At 45.6% G+C, this 19,435-nt stretch overlaps 1 protein-coding gene across 1 annotated transcript in view; it reads left to right on the forward strand.

Annotated features, from left to right (window-relative positions):
- Positions 1 to 2,027: 2,027 nt before the first annotated feature.
- The window catches only part of F5 (coagulation factor V), a 134,236-nt gene continuing 116,828 nt past the window's right edge, over positions 2,028 to 19,435 (forward strand). The window contains exon 1 of the mRNA XM_077294840.1: positions 2,028 to 2,354. Coding sequence (XP_077150955.1) covers positions 2,200 to 2,354 — 155 coding nt within the window. The 5' untranslated portion in view covers positions 2,028 to 2,199. The remainder of the gene's footprint in view (positions 2,355 to 19,435) is intronic.

A 19,435-nucleotide genomic window follows, 5' to 3' on the forward strand; every position in this document is an offset into this window, starting at 1 on the left:
GAGAAGCTGACTGGGCTCGGCCCAGGCAACACCTGTCAGGCAGACAGGGGGAAAGGAGGAACATCTGAGCTGCAGACAGAGGTTCCCGGTCAGGGGTGGGATCCTGGCAGAGGCCTAGCACGAGACAGAAAGACACGGAGCTGCGCCTGCCCCATGTGCGGCAGCATCCTAAGAAAGGACACGAAGAGAATTGTATTGTAGAAAGTGAGAAACGAAGTCACAGCACAAGGAGAAAACACCAGGAGGAGTTCTGCCCTGTAAAGGCTGCCTCCTTCTGAGGCGCGTAGCCGGTGGTTGGAACACCGAGGGCGTAATTGACTCTATGCATTACTTCAGAGACCGGCAGGACAGTCGATTCCAAGTTGGCTGCCTGACCTAAATACCTATGAAGACACAGTGGCAAATTGTGGGGGTCGGGGCGTCTCTAGGGTCCCTATAAACAAGCCTCAGGCCATCAGTCAAATGGGTTTGTCCCATCCATACCATCTGGGGGACAGAGAGGAAGAAATAACATCTAGAATATCTACAAAGGTTGTGAGGACTATCCCGTGGTGCTCAGCAGGGAAGTACTACAACACACAGGCACTAGTAGGAAGGCTACTGATTTCCACCTGGATAAGAGAACTCTGGATTTGCCTTCGGACCTGCCGGACTCTGCCTGCCCTGTGATCGGTACTCTGGGCTGTGGATGCCGAAGTCTTCAGTGAAAGGTAAAGAGTCTGTAACCTTGTGTCCTCATTATTCACTGTGCCTTACATCATCCACCATCACCACCTACACATCTGGGAAGCCCTGGGGATACACTTCACCTGTGGGAAGGTATACCATCTAGCTGCCATTCCATCACCCCAGCGGACCCCTAGCAGCGTCGGTCACCCTGACCGAATACCACAGGTGGCGTCACGAACACTAGACAGACTACACCTTTAATTGGACACCCCTCAAAAGGGCCACGGACCGGGTCAGGCCACCGTGACATCCCCTGAACTGAGAAGGACCCGGTACCGAGTACCCCATTGCCCTTACGCGTGGGGGCGATCCATATATATATATACACACAGTTGTGCTCAAAACTTTGTGAACTTTTGATCAGGGTCACTTGGATGTTTTAGGTTGTCATTATGATTTAAAAAGAGAAAACACAGTAGTTTGACAATAAATGCATCACCCAACCACTAACCATGAGTGGAGAAAAAAAGTGTTGGTGTTATCATTGATATTCTCTGAAAAAAGGCCAAGAAAGCAAAAATTCTGCCGGGGTATGTACATTTTTGAGTACAACTGTATATATATAGTCTGTAGCTTTGTCACCATAAAAGGAGGGGGGCCCAGACACATTTTTAGCACAGTGGCTCCAAGCTGACAGTGTCCACCCCTGAAATGTGCAGGTTCACTATCTGGACTACTACCTACAAGACATTTATGGCATATAATTTTGATATACTGGAAATGTCTCAGTTGGTAAAACTTACCTAACTTTTATGGCGGCCCCTGGGAATGATTCAACATGACAATGTGGCCCTAGGACCAAAAAAATGGTGTGTACCACTGGTCTAAGGAGAGGGTGTATGTGGAAGATATTCATAATATAATTATAGAGACTGGAGCGTCTTGTAGACATGGCCGCCTATTCAGTAGATCCTAATCATACAGCAGACGGCCAATTACCAGCAATTTCTCAATTACCAACATTGCTGTAACTAGTTGTAGTCTGCCTCGTAGCTCCTCCGTATAATAAAAACTGGACATAATTAATTGATTTGATTTTTTTCTTCATTCATTTCAGTGAAACATATTGGATCATACAGATACTTACAGGTACAGATAGTATAGACATACTATAGTAACAAAGGTCAGGGTCCATGTCCTAAAATTCATTCAGCTACGTCAAAGCCCTGTACATACAGTGTAGTGAATGATGAGTCAGGGTGGGATTGTTGTAAACTTTCTCCATCCCACCCTGTGTCAGCAGGAACTGTATGAGTGATGCAGGATATATAAGAGGTGCCCTGCAGCTTCCTGTACGTGGGTTACAGTCCTGGGTGGGTGAGGAGCAGGGCTGATCATCTCCTGGTCTTGATGTCAGTGGCTGGGGCAAGAGGTCACTGTTATTGATCCGTGTACTCAGGACTCTGTTGACTGACAGAAAGGACTGGGGACTGAGAGAAGGGCAGCAGCCTGGATGGACTAAGAGGCACCATGGAGCCACACATGCATCACCCAGGAGCCCTGGTCTGGTTACTGCTGCTGGGGTCCCTGGCACAGATCACCCCCTGTGTGACCGCCCTGGACAGAAACTATTATGTGGCTGCTGTCATCACCGACTGGGACTACAGCAATGGGCAGAATGACAGGTAATCACCTCCAGACTGATCTGTGGGCAGAATGCAGGGCACTGGTGTAGTGATGGCTGCAACCGTGTATGTGTGATAGATAGATAGATAGATAGATAGATAGATAGATAGATAGATAGATAGATAGATAGATAGATAGATAGATAGATAGATAGATAGATAGATAGATAGACAGATAGATAAATGCAGCAGTCTGGTGAGTTTTTCAGAGTTTTTTTTTTTAAGTCAGTTCTTTTAAAAGCAATGTGAAAACTAAAGGAGAGATTTCTGTTATTCCTTCTTGCTGAATCCACTTCTGGATTTGTCTTAAAAAACTGCTATGTTGTTTTTTACGATTTTTTTTCTCATAAAAGCCCTGCTTATGAAAGCACTTGTTATGATATAGTGCAGGGACTGTCTAGAAATATATATATATATTTTATCAGATTGTTAATATAAAAAATGACAAATGCACCACTACTCTCCCTCACCAGCGTAACAGGCAAGTATACCAGTATACCCCGAGTCCAGACTATCCCCGGGGATAAAGCTGCCTAGGTTTGATTATACCCCGAGTATGTTATGGCCTTGACCAAATAATACTCCAGGTATAAATTGACTTAGGCCATTTCATACCCCCCTCATGCCAGATTATTATACCCCCAGATATTAGCAGCATTGAGTGATGTACACTAGAATTACTTAATTTTAACATCTTATTAGGGGTTCAGGTTTGTCAGGTAAGTTATGTGAGATGATAACTGACTTAAATCTTAAAATTCTAAACACATAGACTTTCATTACTTAAGCCAGATAAACTCCAATCAGTATAAATATTAGACTTCCACAAGATGTAATGAGGTAAAGAATCCTATCGCACTTCTCAGTAGTTACACATTACAAGCAGCTGTGTGTCCGAGTATGATAGAAAGAGATCCGCACACTTATCAACCAATCAGAAACAGGTTGAGAAAACCAGTGAAGTGATAAGATCAAGTTACAATTGCATGCTAAGGGTACTGTCACACTCTGTAACTTTCCAATGATCACGACCAGCGATACGACCTGGCCGTGATCGTTGGTAAGTCGTTGTGTGGTCGCTGGGGAGCTGTCACACAGATGCCGAAGGCCCCGGGTAACCAGAGTAAACATCGGGTTACTAAGCGCAGGGCCGCGCTTAGTAACCCGATGTTTACCCTGGTTACCATCGTAAAAGTAAAAAAAAAAAAACAGTACATACTCACATTCCGGTGTCCGTCAGGTCCCTTGCAGTCTGCTTCCCGCTCTGACTGAGTGCCGGTGCCGCCGTAAAGTGAAAGCAGATCACAGCGGTGACGTCACCGCTGTGCTCTGCTCTTACTTTCCGGCCGGCAGTCAGTCAGAGCGGGAAGCAGACTGCAAGGGACCTGACGGACACCGGAATGTGAGTATGTACTGTTTTTTTTTTTTTACTTTTACGATGGTATCCAGGGAAAACATCGGGTTACTAAGCGCGGCCCTGCGCTTAGTAACCCGATGTTTACCCTGGTTACAAGCGAACGCATCGTTGGATCGGTGTCACACACGATGATCCAACGATGACAGCGGGAGATCCAGCAACGAAAGAAAGTTCCAAACGATCTGCTACGACGTACGATTCTCAGCAGGGTCCCTGATCGCTGCTGCGTCAGACACAGCGATATCGTATGGACAGCGTCGGACTGGAGCACCTTGGGCCCACCAGAGAAAATCATTCTTGGGGCCCACTATGTAGCTACATAGCAATAAATACAAGACCACCAATTGTGCGGTAAAACACACTAATATCAGCGTATAATCTAAGGTAGTACACGTCTTAATTATGTAGCGGGGGTTGGGGTAGCCCCAGTGTCTAGGGCCCACCAATGGAACTGACTCCAGGGGCCCACTCTAAACTTCAATGCTCAGGCTAGGTACACCTTTGTTTTGTAGTATTTGTTAGGAGGCTCAGTAGTAAGCTTCATTATATTTATTAGAAAAGTAAAAGAGCCACTAAGCACTAAGGCTGCATTCTGTGAAGGTGGCTCTTATGCTTAGTATCCCTAGGAATGCTGATATAATCACTTTTATAAATTTTGCGCCATACATGTATTGAGTCCCGGAGGTATGTCTTCTACCCCGGTGTCAACCGCCTCCGAGACGTCAATCATCTCCCTCTTGCGTCTGTACGCCGCCTCCTGTGTTCAAAATACATGCCCAGCACCTGCATTCTGCCAACATTTCTCAGGCATGCACACTGCCCGTGAACTTACAGCAGGCGAGTAACGTTGGCAGAGTGCAGGCGCTGGGCATGTACCGTATTTTGAACACAGGAGGCGGCAACATTTATAAAAGTGATTATTTCAGCATTCCTAGGGATACTAAGCATAAGAGCCACCTTCACAGAATGCAGCCTTGGTGCTGCTGAAGGTGGCTCTTTTACTTAACCCCTTTCTGACTCGGACGGGATAGTACATCCGAGGTCAGAACCCTCGCTTTGATGCAGGGCTCCAGTGGTGAGCCCGCATCAAAGCCAGGACATGTCAGCTGTTTTGAACAGCTGACATGTGGCCGCAATAGCGGCCGGTGAAATCGCGATTCACCCGCCGCTATTAACTAGTTAAATGCCAAATGAGCGCATCGCTGACCCCCGTCACATGATCGGGGGTCAGCGATGCATCAGAATGGTAACCATAGAGGTCTCAAGGACCTTTACTGAGGTAAAATACTGACCAAATACTGAGCGTGTGATCATGGCCTTAGTTTAATTTTTCTGTCACTATAACAATACAAAGAAAAAAATACCAATGTGATCCTTAGCTACACCCGTTCACTTTTAAGCCATCAAGATTTACTATTTTTTTTAGTTTCCCAGAGATCAATCTTTTTTATTTTTAAGTTTGTATCAGGGTTTGATATTGACAATGCTGTCAACAGAGGATGCATATCATTTAAACGGGTGGTCCCATATAAAAGATTATTACTCTGTAGGCTTAGGGACACAAAAACAAATAAAACAAAAAAAATGAGCTCCTAGGTTGTGCATATGTCTTAGACGCCAGCCTGCACACATTGATTTTGTTATAGGAACTGTTTTCAGGAACATAACATAGCTGTTTTTCCTGAAGCATCTTTTAGAGTATGTGCACATGTCAGGATTTCTTGCAAAACATTCCTGAAGAAAACCAGACATTTTCTGCAAGAAATCCGAATGCGTTTTTTACGCGTTTTTTTGCAATGCATTATTATGAGTGTTAATAGTGAGCTTCTTGCTGCCTTCTTTCAGCCATTTTTCATCTTTGAAAACCTAAAGCTGTTAGAAGAAGCTGAAAAAGAGTGAACTTATGTACAAGTCATTTTTACACTGTGGATCATTTTTATTTTATTTTTTATCATTTTTTTTCAGGTGTTTTCCAAACAAGCTACTGGTAATCCTGAAAAAGACACCGTGTGTACATAAGGTCACTATCGGGGTCCAGCGAGGCCTCTTTCCACTGTTCTCGCCTCTGATGAGACTCATGTCTACTGTGCTGTAATCTATCACCGAACTCAGTGGATTGTGACATCTTCATCAGACACTGAGTTCAGTGATTGACCTCAGCGCTGCAGACAACTTCACAGCTGCACCCAATCAACAAAGCTAAAAAGTTAGGCTATGTGCCCACGTTGCAGAAATGCTGCGCAGCATTTCCGCAACTCCCTGCTGTTTTCCCACAAAACACAAGCGTTTTTAGCTTGCAGAATGCTTGCGCTTTTCCAAGCGATTTGAAGCATCGCTTGGAAAAGTGATTGACAAGTTGGTCAGACTTGTCAAGCATAGTGCTTGACAAATGTGACCAACTTTTTATTATTGATGCTGCCTATGCAGCATCAATAGTAAAAGATAGAATGTTAAAAATAATTTAAAAAAATATGGTTATCCTCACCTTCTGACGGCCCCCGATCTCCTCAGCGGCGCTCCCAGTACGTTCTATTCCCAGGCATGCTTTGCGCGAAGGACCTTTGTGACGTCACGGTCGCGTGACCACAACGTCATCCCAGGTAATTCGCACACAGCATCCCTGGGAACGGAAGCCGCCGCGTGAACCGCTGAGAGCCGGGAGGACTCCGGGGACCATCAGAAGATAAGTATATCATTATTTTTTATTTTAATTCTTTTTTTTTTTTACATGAATATGGTACCCAGGGCCTGGAGGCGAGTCTCCTCTCCTCCAGACCTGGGTACCATCTGCACATGAAGCGCTCACTTTACGCATGGTGGGCATAGCCACATGCGTAAAGTGAGCGTTTCAGTGCAATCCTATGGTGGGAGAATCGCCACGATTCCGCAGAAATAATGAACATGTTGTGGATTTTAGCGCTATGTGATTCCGCAGCGGGAAAATCCGCAGCATGGGCACAGCAACTGCGGAATCCCAAAGGATTGCATGGGAATGCATTTTTTAAGTGTTTCCGCTGCAGAAAAAACGAGGCAGAAATGTATAACGAACGCAATGTGGGCACACAGCCTAAAACTCAGTTGTTTTTTTACCTTTTTTTTTTTATACCCCGAAGATTATGAACTAATTTTTAAAATGGGACAACCCTTGGTAATTTTTTTTTACTATTATATTTTTGCTATAAATAACATTATAGATATATTATTCATTCTGCATTTAAAAGTGCAAGGTTTTTTAAAGGTACATGAGCATTTTTTGTGGCGCATTTAACTAAAGCATATATGCTTTTTTATGTCTGAATCCATCACTAAAAATGGCAAATGTATTGTATACACATTCACTTAGGCCGGTTTCACATTTGCGGTTGTGTCTGCAGTGTTTCTTCCGCAAATATCTGCATGCGTTGTGTTTTCTTATATTTAACATTAGGGACGCATGTGTCTGCGATCGGCTGCATTTTGCCGCGTTTGACGACGCATGCGTCGTTTCGTCTGTGGCTTGGCGCGGTAAACGCAACATGTAGTAATTTTAGAGGCGTCAATTTGCCGCCTAGAAACGTATGCGGTTGTTAGCGCAAGAAAAGCGGCAAAAAAACGCATTACTATCTATGGGAACGCATGCGTACACATGTCTTTTCGTACGTATGCGTTTGATGTGCTTGCGTACTTCGGACTGCGCATGCCCATTAAAGACACACCCTCCTGGAAATATCAAACGCATGCGCATAAAAAGCGCAAACACATGTAAAAACGCATGCAAATGCTGCGTTTTTTTTACCATCATGCGTAAGCTGATGTGGATAAAAAACGCTGCATTAACAGACGTTTGCATGCGTTTGCGGTTGCGGATGATACGCTGCGGACTTAACCGCAAATGTGAAAGTAGCCTTACATAAATGCATTGCAGACATGCACACTGTACTTATTATATAGTGTATAGGTGTGCATTTGTGTATACACTTAGGGTATGTGCACACGTTGCAGAATGGCCTGTGGAATTTTCCGCACAGAATCTGCATCTCTTGCAGAAAATGTAGGCCAAAATGCTTGCGGAATTGATGTGGATTTGTTGCGGATTGTCATGCGTTTTTTGATGTGCGGATTTGCCTTAGGCTACTTTCACACTAGCGTTGCTTGGTGTACGTCGCAATGCGTTGTTTTGGAGAAAAAAACGCATCCTGCAGAATTGTCTGCAGGATGCGTTTTTTCTCCATAGACTTTCATTAGCGACGCATTGCGACGTATGGCCACACGTCACATCCGTCGTGCGACGGATGCGTCGTGTTTTGGTGGACAGTCGGCACAAAAAAAGTTCCATGTAACTTTTTTTGTGCGTCGCGTCCGCCATTTTCGACTGCGCCCCCTCCTCCCCGGACCTTACAATGGGGCAGTGGATGCGTTGAAAAACTGCTTCCACTGCCCCCGTTGTTCATTTCTTTCACAACGTGCGTCGGTACATCGGGCCGACGCATAGCGACGGCCCCGTACCGATGCTAGTGTGAAAGTAGCCTTACTCAGTGTATAGTCAATGGAAGCAGAAACGCTGCGGTTCAGCACAAATAATTGACATGCTGCGGAAAAAAACCTGCAGCGATTCTGCAAGTTTTTTCCACAGCATGTGTACAGCGTTTTTGTATTTCCCATTGATTAACATTGTGTGCACAACGCACTGCGGATTTGAGGCAATGCCGCGCGTCCAAAAACGCTGCGGAAACGCATCAAAATCAGCAATGTGTGCACCTAGCCTTATACACACACAGAAATAAGATAGATGGATCGCGGGCAGCAAGCGCTGTGAAGAAGATGGGGATCTCCTGTCACCATCACAGAACAGCAGTGGGGGAGACATTGTGATATCAGCAACTAGAAAGCAGAAAGGGTAGAGGAGGCAGGGAGAGCGCAGATGTATGGGGCAAACAGGAAAACCAGCTTTTGTTGGGCTGGAGGACAGAACGAAGTCAGGATAGAGACATAAGCAGGAAGCTCCAGTACTCACTTCAGGTCGGCACTGTGTTCCTCTGGAGCTCCCCTCCCCCTCCTGACCGTGCCGACAGCAGAGCTTAGAGCTTGTCTGACAGCAGCATGAGAGAGAGGCCATCTTCTATTCACTTCACTTTCTTCAGCAGTGGCTGCACAGCTCTCCTGGCCCCGCGCTCCAGCAGTCTGACCACCTGGTCCGTGCTGGTGGGCGGGGCTTACTGCTGTGAGCGGCTCCAGCAGCATCTAGTGTAGCTCAGGGAAATGGCTGTGCTGAGCCTCTCTCCCCCCATCCTAGCCAGAGACTCGGGGGAGGGAGAGAGAAGGTAGAGATCCTGCCCGCACACTGTTCTCCCCACCCTATGTTATACCAGGCAATGCAGGAGGCTCCTGCCAGAAGCTCAGCGGGGAGGGGCGGGGCTTAAATAGTGCATGCAGGGCAGGGATACTGAGAAGAGAGAGACTGTCGGAGTCAGGGGCCCACCGGGGGATCCACCGGTTTCCCGGTGGGCCAGTCCGAGCCTGCGTATGGATATCGCTGGAACGTCACGGATCGTACCGTCGTAGCGACAAAAGTGCCACTGTGAGACAGTACCCTAAGGTAAAAGCACTTATCTTACTGGACAACGGTGTAATCTCAGATGTAAAGACTGTTCTTCGTTACCAGTCACATTGTATTATAAGATCAATCTTCATCATATGATTAACAACACAAATACCTGCCCACTACATGTAAGTCAGTCTTAAGTTAAGTTAAACAAATGGCATATAGAATCTCTCTTATTCACAAGGGCTCATAAAATAGAGGGGTATATTGTAGCTTGGAGGGGTATAGTTTGGCCTAGGCTATCTTACACCCCCAGGTATAGTTTGGTCTAGGACAGTTCATCCCCCGGGGTATACTCTGTACCCGGTTTAATCTGGACAGGGGTTAATTTGGCCTGTTATACCGGGTCCAGCGCTGCCTCTCTCCTGGTGCTCCTGTTTGTGTTGACAGGATGTAGCAATGAGATCATTACTACATCGCTCCTGGCCACTGTGGCCATTCACTGGGTGCAGCAGTGATGTTGATGTAGATGGTAGGCTCAGGCCCAGTGATTGGCAGCAGCGGTCACGGGCACTGTAGTTGTGATGTCACTGCTGTAGCATGTAAACAAAGCCAGGAGCAGCAGCGGAGAGCCATATCTGGACTTAGGAAGTGACATGACTTGCGGGGGCTGGTTTCTGCTCATTTGTTCTCTCCTTACAATGCACACTAACCGTGCACTCTCTTGCCTTCTCATCACCTCTCATCAGAGACGACGAGAGAGCTCAACCCCAGTCTGTTCAAGAGAGCTGCAATACCAGGCCCAAGGCATGGAAGGATCAGGTCAGGTGTTGTGCCTAAAATAAGGAAGGCACATTTTTCTAATCCTGAACATCCCCTTGAATAGAGAGGCAGCAGCATTTGTATGTAGCTTTGTCCTTTGAAGTCTATAGGAGTAATGACCTCTATTTTTCTTGTGAAGGAAATCGGCTAATTGATGTGTCAGTGGGGCACAGACACAGCTGTGTAGTGGGTCTCCCAGATAAGTGAAAGAGCTTGGAGAACAATTCTCAGTCTCAAAATAATGTATCGAATGCCAATTCCCGTGTGCTACTGCCCCTTTTACAGCTGATTCTGGGAAGCACAGGGGTAGAGGGAGTCACACTCCCACCAATCTGACATTGATGACCTTTCCTGAGGACAGATCATTAGTATCAAAGTTCTAGAAAACCCTTCAGCAAAAGTGCCAAAGCCTCACCCTTATATTACGCCATGGTGAGTCACAACTTTATATACGTTTATACTGAGTCAGCATAAAAAAAATCAAAGATTTTCACCAGAAGCATCATATATAATGTGAAAAGGAAATAAAGTAACAATCTTCATCTGTTCATCAAAACTTGGAAGTTTTTCCCAAAACGATTGTAATAATTGTATATTGATTACTTAAAGGATAATTAAAGGGAACCTGTCAGCAGTATTTGTGCACAGTAACCTACAGACAGTGTCAAATCAGCACCGTTATACCGATTAAAAATGATACCTTGGGTGATAAAATCCATCTTGTGGTTGTTTAATCTCGTAATCTTTACGGGGCGCGCTGGGGGGTCTTCATGTGGTGCTCTGCTTAGGTATTCAATAGTATGGCTTCTGACAGGTCACCGATCCCTCACTGACCTGCCCCCTATTTTACATACTGAATATTATATATATTGAAAAAAAAGCATGATCGCATGTATAATGTGCATTTAATTATTTTATTTGCTGGTATAAATAAATTAATTAAAAAATTCTGTGTCAAAATGGCGCTAGGTGCGTCTGCACAGTAGCGACGCTACTGCGCAGGCGCTGGCGGCACTATCTTGCTAGAGAAAAAAAAATGTCTCCACCAAGATGGCGCCGCCGGCACCTGCATAGTAGCATCTATGGCCGATAGCTGCTACTGTGCAAAAAAAAATATGTCTCAAAATGGCATCGGCTGCGCCTGCACAATAGTAGCTATCGGCGATAGATGCTACTATGCAGGCGCAGCCGATGCCATTTTGAGACATTTTTTTTTTCTGAATGTATTTATACCAGCAAATAAAATAATTAAATGCGCATTACACATGCATTCATGCTACAGCACATGCACAATGAAAGTGATTTTTTTTTTTAACATACGGTACATAATATTCAGAATGTAAAATAGTCATTAACTTGCTGCATTTTGTAGTGACTGCACCTGGTACTGAAGCTCTCTGCATCTCGGTGCATTCATGGCCTGAGCTGCAGCACCAGGCACGGACACAACAAAACCTATGGAGCTCTGCAGGATTAGCAATGAGGCAGCGTGGACCCTTGAATCAGGTGATCACTTGGGGTGATGGAAGTCAGACCTAAGGATAGGTCATCATACTTGTAAGTAAGGTCATGGAAAATCTCTATCTTTTAATGATTTTGAATTTAAGGCCGTATAAAAAAAAATACAGCAGATGTAGAAGAGAAACAATCATGTCAGAGTCAGGGGCTATAGAGAAGGGTGAGGTGGGTTTAAAAATAATTCTGCACTATGAACGGTAAGTACTGTGTGTGCCCATTTTTGAAGCTCAACTAAAGGTACCTTCACACGAAGCGACGCTGCAGCGATAGCGACAACGATGCCGATCGCTGCAGCGTCGCTGTTTGGTCGCTGGAGAGCTGTCACACAGACCGCTCTCCAGCGACCAACGATGCCGAGGTCCCCGGGTAACCAGGGTAAACATCGGGTTGCTAAGCGCAGGGCCGCGCTTAGTAACCCGATGTTTACCCTGGTTACCAGCGTAAAAGGGTAAAAAAAACAAACAGTACATGCTCACCTGCGCGTCCCCCAGCGTCTGCTTCCTGACACTGACTGAGCTCCGGCCCTAACAGCACAGCGGTGACGTCACCGCTGTGCTTTCACTTTCACTTTAGGGCCGGCGCTCAGTAAGTGTCAGGAAGCAGACGCTGGGGGACGCGCAGGTGAGCATGTACTGTTTGTTTTTTTTACCCTTTTACGCTGGTAACCAGGGTAAACATCGGGTTACTAAGCGCGGCCCTGCGCTTGGTAACCCGATGTTTACCCTGGTTACCAGTGTAAAACATCGCTGGTATCGTTGCTTTTGCTTTCAAACACAACGATACACGGCGATCGGACGACCAAATAAAGTTCTGGACTTTATTCAGCGACCAGCGACATCACAGCAGGATCCTGATCGCTGCTGCGTGTCAAACGAAACGATATCGCTAGCCAGGACGCTGCAACGTCACGGATCGCTAGCGATGTCGTTTCGTGTGACGGTACCTTTAGTGCATTTCTTTCAGATGTTGTTTGTGTCTACTGACTAGTGATTTCATGTGTAATTGTTGAAAATAGTATCCATGTAATAGACTATTTTAGTCAAAATGCAATAAAGTTCTAAAAAAAATAAACCTATGGCATCTTACAACTTAAGATGATAGATAGATAGATAGATAGATAGATAGATAGATAGATAGATAGATACAGTGGCTTGTGAGAGTATTCTCCCCCTTTTTTTTGCTTTTTTTGCTACCTTACAACCTGGAATTTCAGTATTTTTTTAGGGTTTGTATCAGTTCACGTAAAGAACATGCCTACAACTGTGAACATTTGGTTTTCTTTTTATTGTAAAGCAAACAACAAATAGGACAAAATAACTGAAAACTTTAGTGTTTATAACTGTTCACCCCCCCTAAAGTAATTACTTTGTAGAGCCTCATTTTGCAGCAATTACAGCTGCAAGTCTCTTTGGATAAGATTCTATTAGCTTTCTACATCTTGCCCCTGGGATTTCTGCTCATTCCTCAAGGCAAAACTTCTCCATCTCCTTTAAGTTAGATGTTTTCCTCTGGCAATTTTCAAATCTGACCACAGATTCTCAGCTGGATTAAAGTCTGGGCTTTGGCTAGGCCACTCCAAAACATTTACACGTTTCCCCTTAAACCGTTCGAGTGTTGCTTTAGCAGTATGCTTTGGAGCATCTAAAATAATAAACTCAGCCGACGCAAACCAAAAACAAGTGCTCATGTGAACCAGTGCTCAAACAATAAAAATTGGTTGGATCTCACCAATGGTAGCAGAGCGGAATGCCTCTCCAATAATAGTAGACGTATGGTCACCATAGATAGTCTCCCAGTATTTTTAACTGGAGGTCCGTAGTCCACATATAGGGATGGGTGTGGGGTAATATCTCTTCCCTGTACAACCCGTTCCAGCTCCTGTCCTGACAAGGACAGGCCCCAGGTGATCCCTATCTATGGACTCCACCAACACTTGGACCGTAGTGTATTTCTCCCAACGCGTTTCATAACCAATAGCGGAGACTCATCAGGCTATTTAAGAACCTATTTGGTGAGTGGGGAGAAGGATACTACCGTGGACCCAGACGGCAGCATGGGTACCTAGCCACTGCAGGTCCCAGCTTTGAGAAAGACTATTATTGCACATACATTGGACTATTGGCCAGCTGAGCACTGGCATATCTGCTCCCCTGATGAGTCTCCGCTATTGGTTATGAAACGCATTTGGGGGAAATACGCTACGGTCCAAGTGTTGGTGGAGTCCATAGATAGGGATCATACAGGGAAGAGAGATATTACCCCACACACATCCCTATACATGGACTACGGAGCTCCAGCTAAAAATACTGGGAGACTATCTATGGTGACCATACGTCTACTATTATTGGAGAGGCATTCCGCTCTGCTACCATTGGTGAGATCCAACCAATTTTTATTGTTTGAGCACTGGTTCACATGAGCACTTGTTTTTGGTTTGCGTTGGCTGAGTTTATTATTTTAGATGTTGTTATTAAAAGTTAAGTTTTAATACAGGCATATCCTCCTAGCTATTACATATTGTTGATCCTGAGGGTGGAATAATAGGTGTGACCATCCCACACTATAGCTAAATATGTGCAGTATGCTTTCGGTCATTATCTCGTTGGAAGGTGAATCTCCGTTCCAGTCTCAAATCACTGACAGACTTAAACAGATTTTCCTCACAAATATCCCTGTATTTCGCACCATCCATCGTCCCCTCTACTCGCACCATTTTCCCTGTCCCTGCTGCCAAAAATCATCCAGATAGCATGATGCTGCCATCACCATGTTTCACTGTGGGGATGGTGTTCTGGGCATGATGAGCTGTGTTGGTTTGGCACCAGACATAGCGTTTACCTTCGTGGCCTCATCTGACCACAGCACCTTCCTCTATACATTTGGGAAATCTCTCGCATGTCTTTTGGCAAACTCAAAACCAGCCTTACAATTTTTGTGTGTAAGTAAAGGGTTTTTTTTGACCACTCTTCCATAAAGGTCACCTCTATGGAGTGTACATCTTATTATAGTCATATGAACAGATACTCCAGTCTCTGCTTGGGAGCTCTGCAACTCCTTCAGGGTTTTCTTTGGTCTTTGTGCTGCCTCTGTGATGTTTGGTGGGTGGCCCTCACTTGGCAGGTTTGTTGTGGTACCATGTTATTTCCATTTGCTGATAATGGATTTGATGGTGCTCCAGGGGATCATCAAAGATTGGTATTTTTTTTATAACCCAACCCTGACTTATACTTCTCAATAATTTTGTCCCTGACTTGTTCAGAGATCTCTTTGGTCTACACTACCGTTCAAAAGTTAAAGGTCACCCAGACAATTTTGTGTTTTCCATGAAAACTCATACTTTTATTAATTAAATGAGTTGCCAAATGAATTGAAAATCTAGTCCAGACATTGACAATGTTCGAAAAAAAGATTTTTATTTGAAATAATAATTTTCTCCTTCAAACATTGCTTTTGTCAAAGAATGCTCCCTTTGCAGCAATTACAGCATTGCAGACCTTTGGCATTCTAGCAGTTAATTTGCTGAGGTAATCTGGAGAAATTTCACCCCATGCTTCCAGAAGCCGCTTCCAGAAGCCCCTCCCACAAGTTGGTTTGATGGGCACTTTTTGTGTACCATACGGTCAAACTGCTCCCACAACAGCTCTGGTTGTGTCATGTCGGACGCTGTTCAGACCAGGTCGTCCGACAGACAGCGGTAATTCCGCTTTTGTCCACTATGCGCTCATTGGCGTCGGCTACATTTTATCTAGCTGGTCCGGGGTTAATTTACCTGGTGCTTGGATTGGAAGCTGGGCCATGCCCACTGCCTTTAAATAGTTCTCCTGAACATTGGGCGTCGCCGATTATAGCTTCTGTCTTGTGCGTTGTTATCTCGGTCTGGAGTGGTGAGCTAAGTAGTTGGAGTATCGTTGCTGGTGGTGTATTTGCCTTTGTCTTATTTTCTCCTTCCCATATTTGTATTTGTTTTGCCCTTTGCATTTATAGTGTATTCCTGAGTGACTGCGGCGTGGTGCTTATTTTTCCGTTATCCTTGTCTGTGCTAACTGTGGGTATTGGAGTGTGGTCTCTTCACTGGTGGGGGGGTGGTGGTTTCAGCCTAGGGTTGAAACAGGAGATAGGGCAAGGGTGGAGGCCCAGACATGCACACCATCAGTGTAAACTCTGGGAGAGGGTCAGTCAGGGTTTCCCTAGTCTGAGGGAAATCGCAGGGGCCCGGGTTATTAGCTCTTTCCTACCTAGGTCACCCGTGACATTATAATCGGCCGACATTATTTCCATGGATCCCATGATTTCCATAACCCGCCAGTTGGAGGCGCTGTCCCTACAGGTCACTGAGTTGAGGGGGGCAGTGCAGCAACAGGGATTAGCAGTATCTAATGTGCAAGCTGTAGTTACAGGAAGAATTGCTGAGCCTAAGTTTCCTTTGCCTGAAAAGTTTGCTGGGGAACGCAGTAAATTTGTTTCTTTTCGTGAAGCTTGCAAACTGTATTTCCGTATGCGCCCGATCTCCTCCGGTAATGAGGCTCAGCGTGTGGGCCTGGTGTTGTCATTATTAAGCAGGGATCCCCAAGCATGGGCGTTTTCTTTGCCGTCTGATCCTGCTACATTTAACTCAGTGGAGAGTTTTTTTTCTGCTCTAGGACACATTTACGACGATCCGGACAGAATGGCTCTAGCAGAATCTAAGATACGCACTATTCGAAAGGGGGAGCATGTTGCAGAGGATTACTGTTCTGAATTTCGCCGCTGGGCGGTCGACACACAGTGGAATGATCCCGCGCTGCGGAGTCACTTTATTCATGGAGTTTCTGATAGGGTTAAAAAAGCCCTCCTGATGTACGAGACTCCTGCTTCACTAGATTCCACTATGAGTCTTGTTGTCCGCATTGATCGCCGTTTGCGTCAGGGGGATCATGAGACGCCGCCTGTGGGAGAAGGTTTAGGTTCACGTGAGGTTGCTGCAGGTGAGCCCACGGAACCTATGCAAATCGCAGGGGTATCACATGTTAAACATCGAGCCCCTGTACTCAGGAAACAGGGAGCCTGTTTTTACTGCGGTAAAACTGGTCATTTTATTAATATCTGTCCTCTGCTGTCAAAGAAAAACGCAACGGCTGAAAACTTCTAAGCTCAGAGGGTGTGGAGGAGTCCAATCTGAGCTTATGTATATCCTCCCTGATGGTTTCTCAGTTCATGCTCCCTGCCAAAGTTGTTGTCGCTGGCAGAGAGCTGCCAATCACTGTTTTTGTGGATAGTGGTTCTGCCACAAATCTCATTGATGAGGAGTTTGCGCGCACTGCTGGTTTTAGGATCAAAAAACTGCCTCATCCTATCCATGTGGTCACCATCAATTCTGCTCCTCTCCCACAGGGGGAGATTACTGAGTTTGTGGCCGAGGTTAAACTCCACATTGGGGTTCTTCATTTCGAGCAGGTTACATGTAAGGTGCTCAAGAGTCTTCCGGCACAATTGGTTCTGGGTTTTCCATGGTTGTCTACACACAACCCGGTTATTGACTGGAAAACTCAGGACATAATTCAGTGGAGTGATTTCTGTCAGGAGAATTACTTGGCCACATGTGTTTCTGCTGTGACTTTCCTGAGTCACTTCTGGAATTTGTGGATGTGTTCTCTGAGAAGGGTTGTTCAGAGTTGCCACCACATCGCTCCTATGACTGTACTATCAGGTTTAAACCAGGGGCCAAATTGCCTAAAGCAAGGATGTTTAACATCTCCGGTCCGGAGAGACAAGCGCTAAAGGATTACATTGCTGAAAGTTTGAGCAAAGGGCACATCAGGCCTTCATCCTCACCAGTGGCAGCAGGGTTCTTCTTCGTTAAGAAGAAAGATGGTGGACTATGGCCGTGTCTGGATTTCAGGGAGTTAAACCAGATTACGGTTCATGATCCATATCCTATGCCATTGATACCGGATTTGTTCAACCAGGTGGCAGGTGCTAAGTGGTTTACCAAGCTTGACCTCAGGGGGGCGTACAACCTCATAAGAGTCCGTCAAGGTGATGAGTGGAAGACGGCTTTTAATACCCCTGAGGGTCATTTTGAAAATTTGGTGATGCCATTTGGGTTGACAAACGCACCTGCAGTGTTTCAACATTTCATAAATGATGTATTCTCGCATGTTTTGGGGAAATTCGTTATTGTGTACCTAGATGATATCCTCATATATTCTTGCGACCGTGATACTCATTTAGATCATGTCAGGCAGGTGTTACAGCTTCTCAGAGAGAATAAGCTATATGCAAAACTGGAGAAATGTGTATTTTCGGTACAGGAGTTGCCTTTCTTGGGCTATATTGTGTCTGCTTCTGGTTTTAAAATGGACGCCGCTAAGGTGCAAGCGGTGTTGCATTGGGAACGGCCTGATAACCTAAAAGCACTTCAGCGGTTCCTTGGGTTTTCTAACTATTATAGGAAGTTTATCAAGGATTTTTCTATCATTAATAAACCGCTAACTGACATGACTAAAAAGGGTACCAATTTCTCCGTTTGGCCTGAGGCTGCTGTTTGCGCATTTGAATCTCTTAAGAACAGGTTTGTTTCGGCTCCCATTCTTGTGCAGCCAGATGTATCGAAACCTTTTGTTGTAGAAGTCGATGCGTCTGAGGTTGGTGTGGGGGCGGTGCTGTCACAAGGCTCATCCTTGAGCGGTTTGCGTCCATGCGCCTATTTTTCAAAGAAACTGTCGCCCGCCGAACGTAACTACGATATCGGCAACAGAGAGTTGTTGGCAATCAAATTGGCCTTTGAGGAATGGCGACACTTCTTGGAGGGGTCGGTTCATCAGGTTACTGTTATTACCGACCATAAGAATTTGCTTTATTTGGAGTCTGCCAAGCGTCTGTCTCCCAGGCAGGCTCGCTGGGCATTGTTTTTCACGTGGTTCAACTTTGTTGTCACTTACAGACCTGGTTCTAAAAACACTAAGGCGGATGCTTTGTCCAGGTGTTTTCCAGGGGGAGAGCCTCGGGAAGATCCAGTACCCATTCTCCAAAAGGGTGTTGTGGTTTCGGCTCTCACTACCGAGGTTGAGGCTGAGATTGCCGAGGCCCAGGAGGAGGTACCATCTGAGCTTCCCATCAACAAAACGTTTGTACCGCTTCATCTCCGCTTAAAGGTTTTGGCGGAGCATCATGATGCTGTCCTGGCTGGCCACCCAGGGGTTAGGGGTACCTTGGAGTTGGTGTCACGTTGGTTTTGGTGGCCCAAGATCCGACTGGACGTGGTCTCATACGTGTCAGCTTGCACCACGAGCGCTAGGACTAAGACGCCCCGCTCCCGTCCTGTTGGCACTCTACTTCCTCTCGAGGTACCTAGTAAGCCATGGACAGAAATATCCATGGATTTTATCACTGACTTGCCCTCCTCAGCTGGGAACACGGTCATCTTGGTGATTGTTGATCGGTTCTCAAAAATGTCGCACTTTGTGTCTTTGCCTTCGTTGCCTAACGCTAAGACTCTGGCTCAGATATTTGTGCAGGAGGTGGTCAGACATCATGGGGTTCCGTCTGACATCGTTTCTGATAGGGGGTCTCAGTTTGTGGCAAAATTTTGGAAAGCATTTTGTTCACGGCTGGGGATCAAGTTGTCTTCGGCGTTTCATCCTCAGTCAAATGGTCAGACCGAGCGTATGAACCAAAATTTGGAACAGTACTTACGCTGCTTTGTTTCGGATAACCAGGAGGAGTGGTCGAAGTTCCTTCCTTTGGCTGAGTTTGCCATCAATAATCACTGCCAGGAGTCGTCTGGGGAGTCTCCGTTTTTTTGTGTTTACGGGCTTTATCCTC

This window comes from Ranitomeya variabilis, chromosome 3, assembly GCF_051348905.1.
Source record: "Ranitomeya variabilis isolate aRanVar5 chromosome 3, aRanVar5.hap1, whole genome shotgun sequence".
NCBI lineage: Eukaryota > Metazoa > Chordata > Amphibia > Anura > Dendrobatidae > Ranitomeya > Ranitomeya variabilis.